Raw genomic sequence first — 22,251 nt, forward strand, 5'->3', positions numbered from 1 at the left:
TACAGTATAGCATTCACCCAAGACTAGGAAATAATGGTGCCATTCTATTCTGCCTTGGTCAGGCCTCACCTGGAATACAGTATCCAGTTCTGGGCACCACAATTCAAAAAGGATGTTGACATATTGGAGCGTGTCCAGAGGAGGGCAACCAAAATGGTGAAGGGTCTGGAAATCATGCCTTATGAGGAAAGACTTAGGGAGCTGGGTATGTTTAGCCTGGAGAAGAAATGGTTAAGAGATGCTATGATAGCCCTGTTTAAGTATTTGAAGGGTTGTCACATTGAGGATGGAGCAACCTCCTGACAGTAAGAGCTGTTCGACAGTGGAATGCACTCCCTCAGTGCATGATGGAGTCTCCTCCTTTGGAGGTCTTTAAACAGAGGCTAGATGGCCATCTGTGAGGGATGCTTTGATTGTGAGTTCTTCAATGGCAGGGGTTGGATTGGAAGGCCCTTGTCATCTCTTCCAACATTGATTTATGACTACCTGCAGGGCTCATATTCCTGTGAATGTGGTAGATTCAACATTACCACTCACTTGTATCATAGAGATAGGTTTTTAATAAATAAAAAAGGTATTTGAAAGATCCCTCTTCTCACTTCCCAAGATCCCTTCATCCAAGTTATCAAAAAGTGACTATTTATGATCATAGTTGCAAGAACTCCCAAATGAGTTACTATTGCAATTTTTAAAAAGTAACTTTTTGTTTCTCCATAGTAATTGCAACAGTTAATTTCCTTGTTTTGTTTTGCTTTTAAGCTTCAAAAATGCTATTAGCCATCCTCGTGTGGTGTTGATGGTGGTTGTTTGCTTTCAATTCGTTTTTGACATGAACCTAACAGAGGGTTTTCTTGGAAAGATTTGTTCAGAGGAGTTTTGATTTTACTTTCCTCTGAGGCTGAGAGAGTGATTTGCCTAGGGTCACTCAGTGGGTTTCCATGGCTGAGCAGGGTTTTGAACCCTGTGCTCCAGAGTCATAGTTCAGTACTCAAGCCACTACATCATGCTGGCCCTATATTGGTCATATGATACAATCTACTTATTTATTCTCTCCTCCCACCCACAGTCAACAAATTTCTTCCATCCTTTGGTGAGACTATACCCAGATAGTGATAAAAAGTTACTGTTTCAAATTTTATCAAGGTTGTGCTGAGTTAAATAACAATGCAGTTTGGAATACGGAGCCCATACTGTATATTTAAACTGTTGCTTTCACTGCCTTTGATAATGGAAGAGAGTACTTTCCACTTTCCAACTTCCACAGGAAGTTGTCTTCCCTCTTTTTTTTAACTGAGCCCTTGAGATTCCACCTAAACATTAGGAAGAACATCCTCATAGTAAGAGCTGTGTTCAACACGAAATATAATGCTTTAGAGTGTAGTGGAGTCTCCTACTTTCAAGGTTTTAAAATAGCAGCTGGATGGCCATCTGTCAGGAGTGCTTTGGTTGCATATCCCTGCATGGCAAGAGCTGGACTGAATTACTCTTATGGTCTCTTCCAAATCTATGATTCTATGATTTATACTCAAAGTTGAGTAAATCTAGAACATTTCTTTTTGAGATTCTGTTATACACTGAATGAAATGCCTCCCTGTGTTCCACTCTTTTTAAATAGTCATTAGAAATATTGAGTAAACATTGTCCCCTGAGAATTAAAAGGCTGAAACATCAAAAGTTCAGCTGAGTGCTGCTTTAATCTGTCTTATTATTTTTTTTGCCCTTCTGCTAACTTCCACATGTTCATAAATATAATCTTCACATATTGATGTGCTGTTCAGTTTTAGCACTGAATCGGTTATATTTTCTTTTCCTCAACCAGCTGGTCTGCAGTCCTGTGGCCTTCAGGTTATAATCAGAAACCCAAGATACACCTAATTGTAGCACTGTATGGTGTTGATTGATCAATTTTGCTTAGTGCTGTCTTTAGTATTGAAGTGGCTTTTTAAAAATGTTCTCAAATTATAAAATGCCAATAGGGGACTAATAAGCAGCTGATTTTTTAAATATCATGTTAGGAGCAATACAGGAAAAGGAGACTTCAGGCTCCGGCAGGCTATTTATTTGTGTTGAATTATCCCTCACTTTTTCATGTAGGATCTTTCTGCTTCTCCATTGAAAATAGTAGGCTACTATATCCAGAAAGATCAATCCCCAATGCACAAATACTTGTTGTTGTTGTTGTTGTTGTGAAGAGAACAGACAACAAAAGCATCCTGAAAATAAAGAGTTGTACACCGGTGATGACCAACATGATGTTCTTTTAAAAAGTACTACTACTCTGAAGCATATCACTGTCACATTGTACAACTGCAGTGTATTCCTATTTTTTTGCATTTCCATGCTTCACAGCGGGGAGAGTTCTATTTCCCAGGCTACTAATCTCATCTAATTTTGTCTCTCTTCTATTCCTGTCTCATCCCCACTTTATGCTTCTTTCTGGTTAATTTATAAGGATGAGGAAGATTCATTTGTAATGAAAGCCATCATACATGCCATCAATGATGACAACGTTCCTGGTCTCCAGCACCTTCTGGGGTCTTTAACCAATTATGACATCAATCAACCAAACAAGGTATGTTGTGTTTATCCAACTATTTGTAAATAGTTGACTATATTATATACAGTCTGCCCTTCCCTTACGCGGGGGATCTGTTCTGGACACCACCACCCCCCGTGTAAGTGGAATTCCATGTATGCTTGAGCCACATTTAAATTAATGGAGCTCATGCATATGGCAGCAGTACGGTGCGGTGGCATGCGCACACCATTACCCCTTATGGGGTGTGCCACCCCTTTTCCCAATGCAGCTCTCAGCATATGCTGAAAGCCGCTGAAGGCGCGCCTGTGTATGATGCAGGCACACTGTGTGTGTGTGTGTGTGTAATAAATACACACACATATGGATATCATTCTTACTGGCAAACAAAAAATCATCCAAAGATTCATAAACTTCCCAGCATTAATTCAGAAAAATCTTTGTGTGAGGAATATCAAATAAAGTATTGAGTAAGCCCAATTTTAAATGTGGTTTCTTTCTTTCTTTCTTTCTTTTTTTAATAGCATGGAACACCTCCATTTCTAATTGCAGCTGGATGTGGGAATATTCAAATGCTTCAGTTATTTCTGAAGCGAGGCGCTCGCATTGACGTCCAGGATAAGGTGGGGAGATTGTTTGATCACTGTTCATAGTAAAGCATATTAGTTATTTGCAATGCATTTAAGAAGAACAGCCAATTTGAGCCTTTGTTTACATTGGCATAAAGATTTTAGATATTGAACATTCTTTCAGTTCAGTGATTCACTTAATATTGCCACAAACAATTCAATTATCTTCTTTTATTCAATGCTTTAATTGCTTAATTTGACCTAATATACTGAATTATATATTATTATACTGAAAATGCTTCTGATGTGTAAAAGTTCTTTCCTTGGATCTTAATATTTATTCTAAACTTATAGAAAAAATGCTTGCAACAAATTGCTTCCATTTGCTTATGGTTTTCTTGATTACTATCATCACATATTTTGGACAGGCAGGATCTAATGCAATCTACTGGGCATCTCGACACGGTCATGTAGAAACTCTGAAATTTCTCTATGGAAATAAATGTCCTTTGGATGTTAGAGACAAGGTAAAGGAATATATTTCATATTTTAACATTTAAAGTGTTACTTTCCATGCAATGCTAAGTTTAAAACAAGCTACACCATTTTTAAAAAGGATATTTTGGTTATACCTTTGGTTTTCAAAATAATGGGGCTTGTGCCTGCAGCGCATGCTCCATGGGCACATGCCCCATTACTTCTTCCAGAGCATGGCAGAGTTTTTTCCAGCACGGCTTTCAGCATATGCTGAAAGCCACATATGTTGCACCCGCGTATGACATACTATGATTCCTTTCCTACCCTGAATCTTCCAATAATATTTGAGGTATTATAAACTCTTTAAGTAGCCTGCCAAAATATCTGAATCTTTTACTCGTGAGAATTTGAAGGCTAGGGAATGTTTATGATTTAATTAGATAATAATATGAACATTAAACAACTGATAACCAAACTGGGTCAAGCTCAGAATTTTGCTTTTTGAATTCCTGACAACCTTCAAAAATAAAACCAACTGAGGTTTCTAGTGAATTTTCTATAGGAACCTATTTCAGCCTTTCTATAGTTAGGAATAACAATCAGGGCAGAGAACAAATTTCCACAAATGAATAGATGATGTACTTTTCTAGTCCAGTAAAATGTTAGTATATCCAGTCCAATGTCTTCTTCCTTTGAATGTGGCTAAAAGGACACGCCTCCCACTGCTTCTCAGTGCATATAGTTCACATCCAGTGTTTGCGAGTGTGATTCATGATGTGGAGGTATTCAGCAGCCTGGCATGAGAAGTAATCCTTGTATATTGTTGTCTTCTAATCACAGTCTGGAGAAACTGCACTCCATGTAGCATCCCGGTATGGTCATGTTGATGTGGTTCAGTACCTGTGCAGCACTGGATCAAATCCAAATTTTCAAGATAAAGTAAGTAGTGAGCAGTAGCTAAACTTTGTCCCTCAGTTAAGTAAGGAAATATCTTGGCATTCGATCCTTGAAAGTTGTGTGTTTATTTTATTAAACACTTTTTAATAAGAGTCTGGGGTAGTGTTTTTAAATTCTCTTAATGAAAGTTAGGCCCCATACAGACTGCCAAAATAAAGCTGCTTCGGGTCACTTTGGAGGTATGCTGTTTAAATGATGCATGCATCCTAAGAGTCCGGAAGCTGCACCAAAGCTGTGCTCTAGTCCTTAGGACTGGTTTTGGCATGGCTTCCAGACTCTTAGGACACATGCATCATTTAAACAGTATACCTCCAAAGTGTCCTGTTAGACACTATCTTATACTGCCTCAAACCATTTTGTTTGCTGTTGTCTATACTGATTGCCATCAGCTTTAAAGGAATTGAAAGAGGAATCTTCCCCAGTCCCATGCCAGAGATTGAACCTTCCCCAACTGTTTACTGCATTGGTGCTCAAACTTTTTACACTAAGGACCTCCCTTTATATCTACATGCAGACATCGCACCCCCTGAAAAAATATATGTATAAAAATATTTTATTTAGTATGCATATTTTCATTGTACATTCATGTATATACATATTTTAACACTGTATAAGGAAATAACTTCATAATAATTTCATTCAAAGTAGAATAGTTTTATTTAAATAAATTCAGTATTTAACTCAACACATGTATAAATTCGACGCATAAAAAAGCTTGGGAAGAGGAGGAAAGGGAAGGACCAAAGCTTTTTAGTGTCACACCCCCTTCAAGAACTCTTGCATGGCCCCTGGGAGTCCTGCCCCAATGTTTGAAAACCACTAGTTTACTAATACTGAAGACTCAAAATAGTTTCAGACACCTTCCAAACACCAACATTAAAGGATCATTCATAAAACAGAAAGGGTCATCTAATCCAGTCCCCTGCCATTCAGGATTACACAAAGCACTCCTGAAAGATGGCTGCCCAACTTCTGTTTAAAGAAAGAGAGTGCATCATCTTCTGAGGCAATCTCTTCCACTGTCAAACAACTCTTACAATCAAGATATTCCTTCTAATGTTTGGGTAGAATCTCTTGTCCATTGGTTCAGGTCTTACTCTCTGGAGCATTCACGTTGTTATAATTTGTGAACATGTGAAAAATCCTAACTAAGCTTTACAACATGAAACATACAATACAGCCAAAAACAGTATAATTCCTTGAATTTTCCAGGTAATCACTACAGGCATAAGAAGTGCTGCTTGCTCTGACTGGCTGCCCTTGTGTCTCTGGAAAAATGATTGAGTGAGCTGGCCCTAAGTAAAAATGCTGCAGATAGATGTTAAGGAAATGTGATAGGCTATGCCATTTTGAAAGCAATTTTACAATTCCTTTTTTTTAAAAAAAAAATTAAACAGTTGCTCTCCCAGTGATGATTGTCCTAGAAAGTTTATATAACTTCTCTCAAGACATTTTCAGGTACCATGTTTCTCTTGTGACAGATCAGTAGTACATTCCCTGTATAGTGTTGCAGAGATGTCACCATTTAATCATAGTCGTATTAACTGAGTTGTCTCAGAGTTATTTCATGTATTATCGTTGCAGGAAAAATAATGGCTATGTGAAGAACAACATTCTAGTTTCTTCAGGGTTTGTGTTGGTCATAATTGTAAGTGCTATGAAAGCAGTAATGATCTGAGACATGTAAGCTTTATTAATATTATTACATTATTTTATAGGAAGAAGAAACACCTTTGCACTGTGCTGCTTGGCATGGCTACTACCTTGTTACCAAAGCACTGTGCAAGGCAGGCTGTAATGTGAACGTTAAAAATAGAGAAGGGGAAACCCCACTCTTGACAGCATCAGCTAGAGGTTACCATGATATTGTGGAATGTTTGGCAGAACATGGCGCTGACCTTGATGCAACTGACAAGGTTAGTTACAGTTGTATGGGTAATATTTCACAAAAAATTACCTATATAAAGTTTTTTAATAAAGCAGAATTAATTATCTAAGGCTTAGAACAGATGGACCTTTGCAGCGCCCTCATCATGTGCGAGGGTTGCCTGGTGGGTAGAGCACCCACACGCCCAGCAACCCTCGCATGTCATGGATATGCCGCAGCTGCGGCATGCCCACCAGACGGGGCACGTAACTATGATGTCGCAGCTGCGCCGCTTCCAAATGGGGCAGCGCAGCTGCTACATCACCGTGCTGTCTCTGGAGCTTTGTGGCATTGCAGCGGCACCACAAAAAGAAGCCGCTTCCGCACACTCCTTTTTTGTTCCGCAGCAGCACCACACAATTTGGTTGCTGCGGCACTCTTGCAGAGCAAAGAGAGGCACCTCTTTTTGGCGCTCTATACCACACCTTACTTTCCTTTCAGTATGATACTTGCATACTGGGGGCCATTGTTCATCATTAATCAAGGCTCACTAAATAAATAAAATAGTACTAGTCTGTTTAGTACTGCTAAAATCATTGTTTTAAATGCATTTCTTTGAATGCATTTATGGATTTCACAAAGGATCTCCCTTTTTAAAGATCCAGTTGTTCACCCACCCACCATCATGTTGTTTTCCAAGGCTCAGTTAACATAACTGTGCAGACTCTTAGAGAACAAGCGTTTGATTTGTGCTCCTATTGTAGCTCAGCTGCAAGGCAAAGTGGGGAAGGGGACAATTTAAGTGCCTTCATGAATTCAGGTCAGTGAATATAAGAGATCAGTGTACACCTTGGCACCCTTTTGGTGAAGGGCTGGACTTTGGAAGCCCTTCCATAGAATGTGGGACTGGGGAGTAGAGAAGGATTCTGGTCTTGGGTTGATCTGTGGTTTTCTGCCCTTTATTATAAAGTCTCAGGGTGAGCCCTCTCTGGTTTTGCTTTCCAATAAATGACCAGGCAGTCAAGTCAATAAAATGGCCCTTGTTTACTCCTTGTTTGCTTATGTCTGGTGTCATTATTTTGTAGTAGGGCATCAGTTTCATTGCTTCTCAATATTGCTTCTGTTATATTTTAGAATAAAATAATTTATTATTTCAGGATTTATGAGTTAATGTACTGTGTAAATTTTTATCACTTTAAGTTTATATAAGGAAAAATGGGGTGTAAACTGAATGCATTAGTTTATTTTTTAAAAATGCATGTGCCCTTAGGATGGACATATAGCTCTTCACCTGGCAGTCCGAAGATGTCAGATGGAAGTGGTTAAAACGCTCATCAGTCAGGGATGTTCTATAGATTTCCAGGACAGACATGGGAACACTCCTATTCATGTAGCCTGCAAAGATGGAAACATCCCCATCGTGATGGCACTCTGTGAAGCAAATTGTAACATTGATGTCACTAATAAGGTAATCATACAGCAGCTCTCTTCTTCTCCTTCTTGAGTGGCAGTTTATCATAGCTTTCCTCATAGAAACCTGAATTAGTTCAGAGTATTTTCATTGTGTGGGAGCCAGCATAGTGTAGTGGTTTGAGTGTTGGACTGTGACTGTGGGAGACCAGGGTTCAGAGGCATGAAGAGGAAAACACCAAACTTCATCTGAATAAATCTTGCCAAGAAAACACTAAGGTAAGGTCACCAAAGGCAAGAGTTGACTTCAAGTCAGATAACAACACCAACAAATTTCAATGGTCCTGATTTATGTGGTTTTACACTCTGCTTGCCTTTGCATTTGGATGGCTGGCTGGATATATTTCAGGTCAGTGGTGGGCAACTGTACCAGGGTAGGTGATAGTTTTTGTCCCAACACCTAACACCTCTCCCAGACAGTTGCACAGACAAGGTTCAGCAGATCCAGAAGTGATGTGATGTCAATGTCAATTTCAACCAAATATTAACCATTTTAAATATTTGCGCATGGGGGGAAATCAACCCAAGCTGATATATTTTGTAGCAATTTGAGTGATTTGGATGCAATATTTCACTAAGTTTAATTGGTGGGTCCTGAGGCTTTGGAGGGGTTTACTGGAGGTTTGGGGGCTGCCAAATTTGGCTTGGGCCAACCCAACTTAGATGGTCTAATATTACAGAGTGAAGGCATGTTCTGGATAATGTAGTTTTTTATATAATTTTCTACGTGCCTTACATTTTTAAACTTCTTTTTTTCTTTTGAAAGTACAGTATTATTAAGTAAGATTGAAATGTCATCTTGCCACCTAAAATCCCTCAGTGACCTCTTATCCTACAACTAGCTGTGGAAGTTCTGGATTTTTGGCTGTGCAATCATTTATTGGGATTATTTTTAAATGGAAATGTCACCAGCTGCCAAGCTAAAAAAATAGCTTATGATAATAAGCCCTCTGCCCCCTTGTGTTGGTTTAATCCTGACTGATTAAGCAATTAAATGCAGAGCCATGATAGAAACTCTGTTTTCATAAAGACTGAGTTAATACTGCTAAGGATTTGATTTTATGGTTCAAAGTCTTTGACTGGTCTTGGTGACTTCATACAAGTTTCGCCCTGCACCTCCACCCCACCCCCAAACATTGCATTTAAAAAGCTTACCTACTGTGGACATCATTTATATTCAAGTAGGCTTGAACTTGAGCTCTCTGGATTTGTGCAAGTAATAGGTTCTGCAAACTTTTAGTCACATGTTAGATTTAGAGAGTGAAGATTCTTTGATACCATTGTAATCCTGAATTATATTTAATATCAAATCATGCAATAACATAATTAATGCAATGTTTATTCTTAATTGCAAAACTTGGCATCAACTAGTTTATTAGATTTTAATCACTGTCCTATCTAGTGTGATGCAAGTGATCTTATTCAGTCTACTATAGAGGCTCTTCAGAGTTTGAGACAAGTATTTTTCCTGATATTTCAGTGGAATATCTTTTTAATTGAAGATGTCAAAATTGAATCAAGTAATCAGAAATGCAAAATATGTACTCAGTTGTTGCCCCTTTTCTCTATTCATTATTCCTCACCACCAGGCTGTCATTGATTCAGAATGATTAGAAAAAGATGAAACATTTAATTCATTAGTATCAAATTATTAAAATTACAAAATAACAAATAAATTGATTTTACCAAGCACTTGCGCAAAAGATTGCAGAAAACATATACAGGAATGTTAACCCAATAGATATTTGTTGTGTTATGAGCCAAGTTCTTACTATGTTCTTAGTATATGTATCTTTAAGAGAAATTGGCTTAAAGGAAGTAGGGTGAAAACAAAAATCTTTCCCTAATCCACATATACACACACACCACAAAAAAAAGGGAAAGATGGAAGGAGCTTTTAGTCATTGTGCAGTGAAAATGCTCCTTAAAAATAGATTTAGGGATGATAGAAACTCCCTTTCCGTTATCTTATTCTGCTTTACTGAACAGGAGCTTTGTATTTCTAGTAGGAACAGTGCAGAGAGCAAAACTAACTGAGGAAGAGCCTCTAGGTTAGAGCCAGGACTTTAAGAAACAGACTCCTCCGTTATATTGTATTCTTTGGAAGCAGAGGGTCAAGGGCTTATCCAGACTGATCTAAAGAAGTATGAGTTCACACAGTATAGCTGCTTGGGTTTTGCTAGTTGTTGTCACCACTGCATCCCCTTGTCCCATTTTTTGTGGAGGATTGTTTGTAACAATGGCTTGCCTCCACACTAGAGAAATAATCCAGTTTGACACCACTTAAACTGCCGTGGCTCAGTACTATGAAATCATGGGATTTGTAGTTTGTTGTGGCACCAGAGTTCCCAGAGAGAGATGGCAAAATGTCTCACAAAACAATACCCAGAATTCCCTAACATGGAGCCATGGCAGTTAAAGCAGTGTCAAACTGGATTATTTCTGCAGTGCAGATGCAGCCAATATGTTGGATCTGTACTAAGGCTCTTCCAAAAGTGTTCTTTAAAGGGGAGGGATTACTGAGGTGGTTTGCTGATTTGCTCAGGTGGTGCTATGATATAAAGGGCAAGTTTGTTCCTCATTATAATTTTTTTATTCTTAATTGTTGTACAGTTAGAAGTCAAAAATGCCATTTTGTTGGTACACTGTTATAATATAACTCTTTTTTTAAAGTAAATAAAAATGGAGAAAAGAACCTGTTGTCTCAAAATTGAAAAGCAACCCCTGTGACAGTAGGAATAAAATATTGCAGCTAGTGCCAGAAATTGTCAGAAAATAGCCCATGACAACAGACATGCCATTTGTATGTTGTTTTTAAAAAGTGAAAACTTCAGTAACAAATACCACAAGCTTTTGAAATGTTTACCTTGTCTAGAGGAGACCTTAAGGGAAAATGTAAAGTAGGCCTAGTTCCAGGCATCCATAACCTAAAAGCAGTGATAATTTTGAAGTGCAAGTCCTCACCAAGACAGTCTTTATGGCAACAGATTCTCTGTATGCAAAAGTCAGGGGGCTGTGTTGATGTAAAACAATTTCTAGAAGACCTCAACTTTACCAAGAAAAAAATATTATGTAAAGCCACCTCAAATACTAGATAGATAGATAGCACGTAACAATGGAGCTCATTGCATGAGTCCTGGGGAACGGGCCCGACATGGAATGGAACGGGGATATCACCCATTTTACCACACAGGAGAACGCCGCTGATGAACGATTCTGAATATTTCTTGAAAATTGCCTCCTATGGGATGGTTGGGGAACGGATTTGTGACTTTCGGCAGCATTTCCCCATGCAGTAAAATGGGTGATATCCCAGTTCCCTTCCCTCTCCCTTCCGTTCCTCGTTGGGCCCGTTCCCCAGGGCTCGTGCGATAAGCTCCAATGATTCATTGCTAGGAATATCCCTTCCAGCTATTGTGGGAACTGCAGCTAACTTCAGGGAGAACAGGGATGTTGAAGTGGGAAGGTAACATGATGTCATAGACTGCTAATGAAAATGTCCTAGAACTTCAGTCCTGTGAGCCCTGGCTCTACTGTGCTACTTGGAAACATCACATGGCCTAACCAATGGTTTTATGTGTGGTTAAGATGGGAGCACATATGGCCATAGTTTGACTAACAACAGTTTAGTTGATCACCCTGACCAGAAGGTGATATTCCCTATCAGTGTGACTTAATTGTCCAGCAGGCATTATTTGTCAACCACAGAGTATCACACTGGAGGCAGAGCTCTTAATTCCTGTCTAGTAATATAATCAGTATTGCTGACTTCCCCAGTATTAGTGGTTGATGGAGTCACTTCCTTCCAGTATGGGTGTTAGCTCAGCTAGAGAGGCCTTCTTCTTTTAATCACTGACTAACCCTTCCACTGTCTAGTCCTAAACAGATTTCCAATTCAGTTCCAGCAATTTTTCATGTAAGTTACACAACTCACACAAATACATAAATCACAACAACAATGTGATGCAAATACAGAAACTGTTGTGTGAAACTTATGTAAAGAGATTGAGGTATGTGTCTATTAACTGGATCATTGTTTAGAAGTCTTTTTTTCCCCCTTTACAGTATGGGCGAACACCTCTACATCTGGCAGCAAACAATGGCATTCTTGATGTTGTCCGATACCTCTGTCTCAGTGGAGCTAATGTGGAAGCTTTAACATCTGTAAGTATGAATCCAGTATTATTTTCATTGCTTTGAGGCAGTTTTCTAAAAGATTTTAAAAATAGTTCTAAAATGTAACATTTTGTTTTTTAAAATAGAGCATTTGCCTTTTCTGCTTAAACAAGTAGCAGTTAATCAGCATTTTAATCTGAAATGCTGAATAATTAATCAGAAATGCTATTCTTGCCGTATCAACAATATCTTTGCTGAAAAATTGGTTGTTTTCAGTAACCTGTTGGTCATTTTCTGGTATATATCATGAACTCAAGTCTTTTTAAAAAATATTCTTGAGGCTAGTGCTTCTAAAATGTTTTTGAGCTAAGAAAAAGGAGGTATTTCTCAGTGCATGTGTATGTGTTGGAGAAAGTGAATGGATAGACAAATTTTCAGGTGTATTTATAGCATAATTACTACTTGACAAACCAGTCTGGACCACTGTTTTCAGTCAGCTCCCCTATTCTCTTTTCTCCTTTCACTATTTTTGCAGTATAATTACAAAAAAGAGGGAAGAGGAGAAAAAGAAAAAAAAGGGAAATACCTATGAATGGCAGCTCAGCATATACATTTATATAAACTGATCAGATGTCCAAAACACACTTTCTTGAAGTTGACATATATGAAAAATACATAATATGTATAATAAAAGCAGTAAGTTCTTCTGGACATTGAACAATAGTTAATGAATATTTATCTTTCAAACTGTGGAGTCCAAATTTTTAGCAAGAGTAAAAGCATACAGGATCCAAACCTGCTGACCATCAGTTAAATTCCACATTATACATTGATTTAAATAAATAAAAGAATGTTTAATAAACAAATGCCAAATATTTTTCTAATATAAAATTAATATGTTGTAATACATCCAACCAGAAAGGGATAACCATAGAACTTATCCACATCATGTTGCATGGAATCCCTCTCTGTTTCATTACTAACATTTAGTTGTAGTAGAACTCCTAAGGGTGTCAATATATCCTAAATGTCAGTTTCTGCTGAATCATACATAATTTTAGGTATAAAGTTTTAAAAACATTTTCATTGGATGACTCATACCAGGAGAGCCTAACACCTTATTTTACTCTATTCTGATTTCATTAATATCAAATTTAGAACATTCTCACAAATATTTATAGACTAGATTAGTTGATTTCAGTTTCTCTGTAGATACACTGAATTCTTCCAACAGAAGTGGCTGAAGTCCATATAGAGTTGACAATCCATATATGGACAACAAAAGGTGTTGCAGTTGTATATTGTCATAGTGCATCCATGGCTGGCTGGTAATGAGACATAAAATACTGAATTCTTGTTCTGGGCTATTGGTTGATCTGAAGAATAAATCCCACAGTCACCATATTTCTTTTTACAAGAAGAATTGACTCTTATTTGAGGGGAGGGGACAGGATTTAGGAATTTGCAAGGGTGTCCTATGAGCCAGTGTGATATACCATATATGCTCGACTATAGGTCAACCTGAGGGTAGGTTTTGGGGCCAAACTTAGGGATTTTGCCATGACCCATGAATACGTTGAGGGTAAAATTTGGATGCTCCTTCAGTGTGTGTATGTGTGCGCACAGCAACAGGGACTCTAACTGAATCTTTTTGCTTCAGCGTTTCAGCTTTGGTTTCATCCTTCACTCCCTAGACAGCAGCAGTGTGGGTGGGAGAGAGACTCTGTTTGATTGTTTAACAGCAATTAATCACCCAGGACTCTTTCTGCTTGGCTCGAGAGAAAAAGAAACTCTCTCCCCACCTCATGGGGAAATCTGAAAGAGCTGCTATCACATTACCATACTGACCCATAAATAAGTCGACCTGGGATTTTGGGGTCAATTTTTGGGCATAAATTTTTAGACTTATAGACAAGTATATATGGTAGTTGTTTGAGTTGGAAGACCAGGGTTTGCATCCCTGCTTAGCACTAAGTGACACTGGGCAAATCACACATTCTCAACCATAGGGTCTCCATAAGATCAGAAATTACCTTAAGGCATGCAACAACAAAGAGGTGTCATAGAGGCTGCAAGAAGAGGTTGGGAGGGCTACATGTTTCCCACAGGACACAATTTCACCACCCATATTCTGAATCTAAATAGTGAATGGCCATTGCCTTATGTCTCTTCATGTACATTCTGAAACTATCCACATATCTTTTGGTGTTCCACAGACAATAACAGGGACACTCAGGGTTTGCACACTAGCTTTTGTATTGCAGTAAGCAATGCTGCCTAAGCCCAAACTTCTATCACTAAGCCTTCTTTGTGTTATGTTTGTTGCTGTAGAAAATTTGCTTCTGGTAAATCTGTAATTTTTAATATGTTAATAAATTAATATTCTGGCTGAACCAGAATGCAACATGCACCATGTTTGTTGTGAATGAACCATTCTTTGCTAAGTAAAGCAGCAGAAATACATATAACACAATGTCATGGTTTAAAAATGGCAACTAATTTAACTGCTGTTATTGCTTGATTTAATGGTTTACTTTGCTAGATAGTTCTATACTACATGAATATTGAGAAAAAGTTATGTTTCTAAAATTTCATTGTAGTTTACATGAGTAAAAGGAGAACAAAGGATGTGTTGTTAACACTATAAACCTTTACTTGATTCTGATAATACAGAGTAACTGCCACCTGGCTACACTTATACCTACTTAGTATATAGTATATTAGAATCTCAGTCAGTCAATATCATAATAAGGATTTAATAATAATAAGGATTTATTTATAGCCCGCCCAATCACAACGAATCAATCAGCAAGAGAGAGGTACAAAGCACATTAATAATAGCAAAAGAAATATGTAAATAGTATTATGGAGGCATAGTTCAGGGATAGTAGAGAAAGTAGGGTTACTTTAGTTTTAGTCTTGTATTTCTTTCATTCTTTTGATCTCTTTGATTTAAGTCCTGATAATGTACCATCAGAGAGCCAGCATGGTCTACAACTCTGGAGTTTCATTCCCCCTCAGCTGTGGAAACCCACTCAGTGATCTGAGGCAAGTCACACATTCTTGCCTTCTAATATACTTTATACCAACCACTTTAGGGTTGCCATAAGTCGGAAATGACTTCAGGGCACACAACAACAATGACAAATGTACCATTACGTTAATCTTCTTTAGTAAATCCTAAAGTAGTCCTGTTTGAGAAACAGTTGTAAAGAGAACAGTGTTTTTTAATATTGTAAAACACAAATTGAGTTTTTTTCTAAATGAAAAATTTGATAGGTCAGTGGGTAGCACTGCACAAAGCAGTTGCATTCATACAGTCCTAAAGAACTGCTGTAGTAAGCAGTTTTTCTTGCAGCTCATTTCATCTCAAACTGCTGACCTGTGAAATAGAGGTAATTAAAAGTCAGGATCAATGCTGAAGACAAATTTACTCTTCTCCCGAATTTGCTTGAGCTGTTTAACATTGTGCTCCTGTTCTAGCACCACTACTTGAAGTTTGTAGATACATTAATCAGGCTATTGGTTTTCCCTCTTTCTTTATCCTAGCTTTTATATTCAGTGTGCATCAGGATAGAATTCATACTTAATATTAGAAATACATTCTTCAAGAAAGCATACTGAAAATATAATATTATCGACTTTATGCTGTTTCTGTAAAATCAAGTTGCATATTCCTGCAAAATAAGCTATTCAGGTTTTTGGGATGGGTACTGCTTTGTTTTGTTTTTTAATACTAAAATGTTTTTAATGCTTTCTATATGTAATTTTGTTTTGTTCTTGGTGTTTTCTCTGTAATTCATTTGCTTCTGACAGCATTTATTTTCTTATCAGCTTGAGAATGATAATGGAACTAGTGTGTATACACACACATTTATTTTCTGGGTAAGAAATCATAGTAACTAACAACTTGTCTTCTAACAGGATGGAAAAACAGCAGAAGATTTGGCTAGAGCTGAGCAGCATGAGCATGTAGCCAGTCTACTTACAAGGCTAAAAAAGGTGAGTCTATAAATGAAGAATCAAGGTTGTTATTTTTTTTTCACTTTATCTCTTGAGACTAAAGGTGTCTGTGGGGGAAATGACCTTTTAAGAATCTAGATGAAAATGTGTTTGAGGATTCATTGGCAGTTTTCATCATTAATTTTAACCGATGCCTCAAGATTCTTGACCTGACATGGATTTCAGAGGAGGATTCTGGAGTATTTCAAATTTCTGAATTCTGGATAAGGGATATTCAGCTTATATTCCAGAATTCTCTTATCTGGAATAACTGTGGGCAAAGGAGAGGGAAATATATAATACAAAATATAAAGACCCAAGTGCCATCTATCTAAAAAGAAGCATAAAACAGGAAGACTTCAAAAATCACAAAATGAAGAATTCAACAAACAAGAAAGATTGCAGTGAACAGTGCAGACCAACAATAAGTGTAATGATATAAACCAAAAGCCTGTCCAGCAGTCCTAGCCAGCATAGCCAATGATGAGGGATGCCAGGAGTTACATTCCAACAACACCTGGAGGGACACAATATCAAATTTATATGTTAATAGAAATACTTTTTTTAAAACAGCATTAAATTTACCTCCATTGAATGAAAGTTGGATATCATGGTCAGTTGTGAAATTTAGCCTTGAGAACAAATTTTCAATCTTTTGTTTGATACCTTTTGAATGTGTCATTCTTTACAAACATATCTTAATGTTTTAGATTATTAATGCCACAGCTGACTCAAGAATGAATCACTTTTCACATAGTCTTCCAAACATACAGTGAAGACCTGTAGTAGGAGCAGGATGGTATCCACTTTCCCATTAAATCTTTATGTGTTCACTGTTCCTGAGGGCATGATCTGGAACCCTGCAAAATTATGTCTTCAGGTATATGGAGATAGCCTGCACATGTGTAACTGGTGTACTTTTTAAACTAAGCATACATTTCACTCCCAAAGTAGCCAGTATCTGAATTAACTGGTCTTGAAGGAACCAGATTATGTCTGCTTCCTCCTCACACAAGTCTCCAGCATCATTTAAAAGAATATTGACATCCAGATACAGATTTGTACATCAGATCTCTGCTACTTAAATATTCTGGTTTGTCTCCTATAAATCCAGCACCTTTTATTTTAATAGGAATACTAACTCCTACATCTCTGTTTATTCTGTAAAATATGCTATGGAATGTCTGAAGCAGAAGCATATTTAGTTTGACTTTTTGGTTCATAGCTATGTGTTTGTTTTGTTCTTTGCTTTCACTTTTAGGATACACATAGAGCAATGTTCATCCACCAACTTAGACCTACTCATAATCTACAGCCAAGAATAAAACTTAAGCTCTTTGGCCATTCTGCATCTGGGAAAACTACTCTGGTAGAGTCCCTAAAGTGTGGGCTGTTGAGAAGCTTTTTCAGAAGGCGCAGACCAAGGCTTTCTTCTACAAACTCAGTCAGGTTTCCTCCTTCACCGTTATCTAATAAGCCATCAGGTAACATTTAAAGGTTTCTTTATGTTGTAACTGTTAATAACAGTAATTATTGATATTAATCACAGTATCCAGAAATACAAAAAAGGAATAGTTTTTTTGGTAGCACCTTTCCAATGTTGATAAAATAGATATTTTTTCTTATTTTATTTTATTTTGAGTATTTATAACCTGCCCTTCAGACAAAAAGAGCAATTTGTGTGTGCATGTTATTTGCTTTCAAGTAGTTTCTGACACATTGCACTGCCATTAGGGAAAATGGGACTTCAAGTTTTTTTTATATCCATGAGGGAATCCAGAACAAATCCCCTGTAAATATAGAGGTCTGACTATACAAAAGACTACAATAACTACAGGACCATCCCTTGAGATGTCTTCCACCTCTATGATTCTGTGATTGCACTAACTTCCCATGCAAGCCAAGACTCTTAAGATATATGGAACAAGAAATTCCAGGGGAGCAAGCTGATTTCAGGAAAGGAAGATGCACAAGGGATCACATTGCAAATATACAAGCCATCATATTCCCCATATACGACTGTGTGAGGTGGACAGTGAAGAAAGCAAACAGAAAGAAAATAAAGATGTGGTGCTGGAGATGAGTGCTGAGGCTACTATGGACAGCCAAGAAGTTAAACAATGGGTTCATGAACAAATGAAGCCTGAGATATCCCTGGAAGCCAGGATTGCTAAACTGAGGCTGCTGTACTTTGGCCACATCATTAGAAATCATGAATCATTGGAAAAGACAATGATACTAGGAAAGGTGGAGGGCAGTAGAAAGAGAGGAAGACCACTTGCCAAATGGTTAGACTTAATCAAAGAGGCCACAACATGAGTCTGCAAGACCTGAGCAGAGCAGTGAAAGACAAAGGGGGGGGGACTTGGAGATGTCACATCCATGGGGTCACCATGAGTCAAGGTCCACTTGGAGGCACATAACAACAACAACCTAAACAATTAGTAGGTATGTTTAGGAAAACCTGTTCCACTTGGGCATAAGGAGTCTCCAATCAGATTCCATTACCTTCAGTTCTGAAGGAAATTCACTCCACTGAGTAGGAGTCCTAAGAAGGAGGAAAATGGACTCCTTGCTAAGGAGCTACTTTCCTTTTGTATTCACATTACTTAAAGAATAAAAAGTTAAATTCATAAAGTATTCTGAAAAAGTGATAGACAAGAATGCTTTTAGTATTAAATATATATAAAATGTAATTTTCTTCATATTAAAATCCCCAATTTATTGATGCCTTCATGGATGTTAGTGATGTACAGTATTGATAATTTTCACCACATGAGGGGGCTAGTGGAATACAAAGATGGCTATATGTCCTTAATTACTGCAGTTTATGTAAATCTCTTGAAAATGTTAAGTTCTATGAAACACTGTCCTTTTTTTAGTTCTGCTTGCAAAAGTCACAGATATACTCAGTTCATGGCATAGTATCATGTCTTCTTACAGAACAGCATGCTGGCTCAAAGCTCCTGCTTCCCACTACCTGTGGTTTTGTTGCAAGGAGGTTTCCCGGGGGACGGGGGGAGATGGGCAGATAAATAACTCCTTTATATGAACAGTCATTGGACACAAAATATATATAAATATAGACAAAATAAGTGTGTTAGAAAAAAATCCTTTGTCACTAAGGGACTGTACAAAACAGCCTCTTTAAAGAAGATATAAGAGTTTTATTGTGATTAATTACTATGCACTTATAAATCCTAAAAAATATATTCTTGGCAGATTCTGATAGCACTATGGAATCTTTTTTTTTTTTTCCCCTTCTCCTTTTTTCAACTTGCTCTCTCCTTCTACATTATTGTAGGATAACCTGGTTACACATTTTTCAAGGTTCATAATGTTTTATTTATTTCTATGATCCAGTTTCAGTAAGTATTACCAACCTCTACCCTGGCTGTGAGAATGTGAGCGTCAGAAGCCGGAGCATGATGTTTGAGCCAGGCCTGACCAAAGGGATGTTGGAAGTATTTGTTTCGCCTTCTCACCATTCCCACAGCTCAACAGATGACCAATCTACCAAGGCCATTGATGTTCAGAATGCTTACTTGAATGGTAAAATAAGAACTGTAAAATTTCAATTATAGTCTTTTAATTTAAGGAGCAGCATCCTAAGTGCAAAAAAATTCTGCCTCAAAATTTGCTTTAAAAATTATAGAAATATTTCTTTATTTATATAAACCCCCCCCCCCCAGCAGAGTAAGCATAATCTGAAATGTGTTATACCTAGCTGGGCTCATCATAAGAGCATTAAAAATGCAAAGGGCTGGCTATTCCATTTCCTTTGTCAACATCTCCCATCTAAGCCTATTGCATTTCTTAGGGCTGGGTTGGAAGACTCAGAGCAAGGTTTTCTTTGTAGCAGAGGTCAGGCTGGTTTCATCCATCTGAGTTTCTCATGGGTGGCTAAAATTGTGCCATTTTGCTTCATCTTCAGTACTCAAAGTTAGGCTGCTCTGGCTGTTTTAGCTGTCTGTTGTTTTAAAACTATTCTTAAAGAGGAGTTCTTAGTCTATTTTAAAACATTTTTATTAATCTGTTGAATATTTAAAATGTTTTTACCCATTGTACATCACCTCGAGGGCCTTGGTAGGTTGAGAGATGCCTTTAATAGATAATGGTAAATAATTAAATATTCGTTTTCAATTCTATGAAACAAAATGGTCACTTTTGATTTAACTGTAACAGCAGCACTTTGGTTCTTTTTTTAAATGAGATATAACCCTAAGGAAACATTCATGTCCTAATATGTGTAAAATTTTGTCTACAAGGGGGAAAAAAACCTCAAGTTACTCATCTAATACTCATTTTAACACTAGGGTTTATTAAGGTCTTAACATAACGGTGTTACTTCACAGTTACTGTTTGTGGAGGGAGGTTTGGCTGGGCTCATTATAGCATATTTTCTATTGTAGTTAATAGAAAATATTGTTAACAATGGGGAGGTTGTCCCATTTTGACTGCAGTCTGGCACCCAGTTACTTATCAGCGTGACTTAGCCATTGAACTCAGAATAGCAGAGTGGCTTCTGTGTTTGAAAATGGTATTTCATTTTTTAATTTATTGTCTTGATAACATGTATTTGCTTGTTGCAGGAGTTGGTGACTTTAGTGTGTGGGAATTCTCTGGGAATCCTGTGTATTTCTGCTGCTACGATTATTTTGCTGCAAACGATCCCACCTCAGTTCACATTGTGCTTTTTAGCCTTGAGGAACCCTATGAAATACAGTTGAATCAAGTGACCTTTTGGCTTAGTTTCCTAAAATCACTTGTCCCAGTTGAAGAACCTATAGGTATGCTTTAAATACTTTACATCTACTAGCCTTGCAACATAAGAGAGAAAAAGCAGCATTTATTAGTAGTTTTGTAGATATTGTGTGCTGATCTACGCCATGCACCTTATCACTCCAAATCGATCTATACAAATTTCATATTTAATATTATAATAATCACACACTCATACACACACAAACTGATTTTGTAAATGAGTTCATCAAATACTGGCCATATTAGTCAAAGTCGTTATGAATCATACCATATTTTGTAAAAGATTAAATTCTTTTGATTCATCTGTTTTAACCAACACCATTCATTAATCTTTTCATATCATAGTGAAGCGCTCTTCAACTGCTGTGACAGTTTCTTGGATGAACAAAGTCAAGATATATGGCCTGGCTCCATCAACTAAAATTCTGTCTAAACCAACTGCTGTCCTGCTAAAACACACATGCAACGAAGACATTAATTAAGTGATCAGATTATTGTAGGACTGTAATGTTTTGCTTCATACTGAAATGGCAGAAATATGTCCTATTAATATTCTGACTCATAGTAAAACTATTTCTTATCTCTATCGAGCAGTATTGTAGTATAAGTCCAGAAGTTATTTGGATTTTCTCCAGAACAGTCAAACAAAACATTGTCTGAATAATAAAAATCTACCCAGTTCATTTTTTGTAAAATATTTTTATAGGAGTATTAATGCATCAGCAGAAAATGCTCCATCTGAAAACTATTGAGTCATCATTGATGTGCAAGTTGAGTTTTTCCTGCACTTTTAAAACAAGTTAAAACAAGTTTTGAATGAAATCTGAGGGTGGGGGTCATGCAATACTAATGTCAGTTTGTAAACAAACCTCTGAAACAACTTAACAAAAATTACATGGTTACTAATTAGGTTCTTTAAAATATATTTTAGACAATTGAAAGCTTTTCTCTTTTTTTCTTTTTTATTAATTTTTTACATGAACACTATAATTTACAATCAAAGTGGTATACATTCAGAAAATAAAAAGGTAAAGAAGAAAAAGAAAAGGGGGTAAAGAAAAAGAAAAAAGGACCTATGACAGTAGGACTAACCCCCATCATGTTTGTAATATGAGAGAGAAGATAAAAAGAAAAAAAGATCTATCATTGCAGTTCCAAATAAAGCCTACTAAAATTACTAAAAACCATAAGTACACATTATTACATTGTTAAATTTCTTATTGCTTAATACACACACACACACACACACACACACACAAAGAGAGAGAGAGAGAGTTTCCAAGCTTTCAACAAGTCTTCAGTTGTACATATCCTTTAGTACCCTCATTAATTTGGTCATTTTGGCTAATTCAGTGACTTTAACAATCCATTCTTCTATCATCGTTGCTTCAGTCTGCTTCCAGGTTTGAGCAAACAGTATTCTTGCTGCTGTTGTCATTTATCGAAGAAATGATCTGTGTTTACTATCCAGTTCTTTATCCATAATACCCCCA

At 37.2% G+C, this 22,251-nt stretch overlaps 1 protein-coding gene across 1 annotated transcript in view; it reads left to right on the top strand.

Annotated features, from left to right (window-relative positions):
• Positions 1 to 22,251, top strand: part of DAPK1 (death associated protein kinase 1) — a 643,597-nt gene that overhangs the window by 610,400 nt on the left and 10,946 nt on the right. Inside the window, exons 11-21 of the mRNA XM_042447762.1 lie at positions 2,453 to 2,572; positions 3,061 to 3,159; positions 3,534 to 3,632; positions 4,423 to 4,521; positions 6,258 to 6,455; positions 7,677 to 7,874; positions 11,942 to 12,040; positions 15,917 to 15,994; positions 17,256 to 17,478; positions 19,358 to 19,546; positions 20,587 to 20,784. Coding sequence (XP_042303696.1) covers positions 2,453 to 2,572; positions 3,061 to 3,159; positions 3,534 to 3,632; positions 4,423 to 4,521; positions 6,258 to 6,455; positions 7,677 to 7,874; positions 11,942 to 12,040; positions 15,917 to 15,994; positions 17,256 to 17,478; positions 19,358 to 19,546; positions 20,587 to 20,784 — 1,600 coding nt within the window. The remainder of the gene's footprint in view (positions 1 to 2,452; positions 2,573 to 3,060; positions 3,160 to 3,533; positions 3,633 to 4,422; positions 4,522 to 6,257; positions 6,456 to 7,676; positions 7,875 to 11,941; positions 12,041 to 15,916; positions 15,995 to 17,255; positions 17,479 to 19,357; positions 19,547 to 20,586; positions 20,785 to 22,251) is intronic.

The sequence above is a fragment of the Sceloporus undulatus genome, chromosome 2, assembly GCF_019175285.1.
Source record: "Sceloporus undulatus isolate JIND9_A2432 ecotype Alabama chromosome 2, SceUnd_v1.1, whole genome shotgun sequence".
In the NCBI taxonomy this organism is placed as follows: Eukaryota; Metazoa; Chordata; class Lepidosauria; order Squamata; family Phrynosomatidae; genus Sceloporus; species Sceloporus undulatus.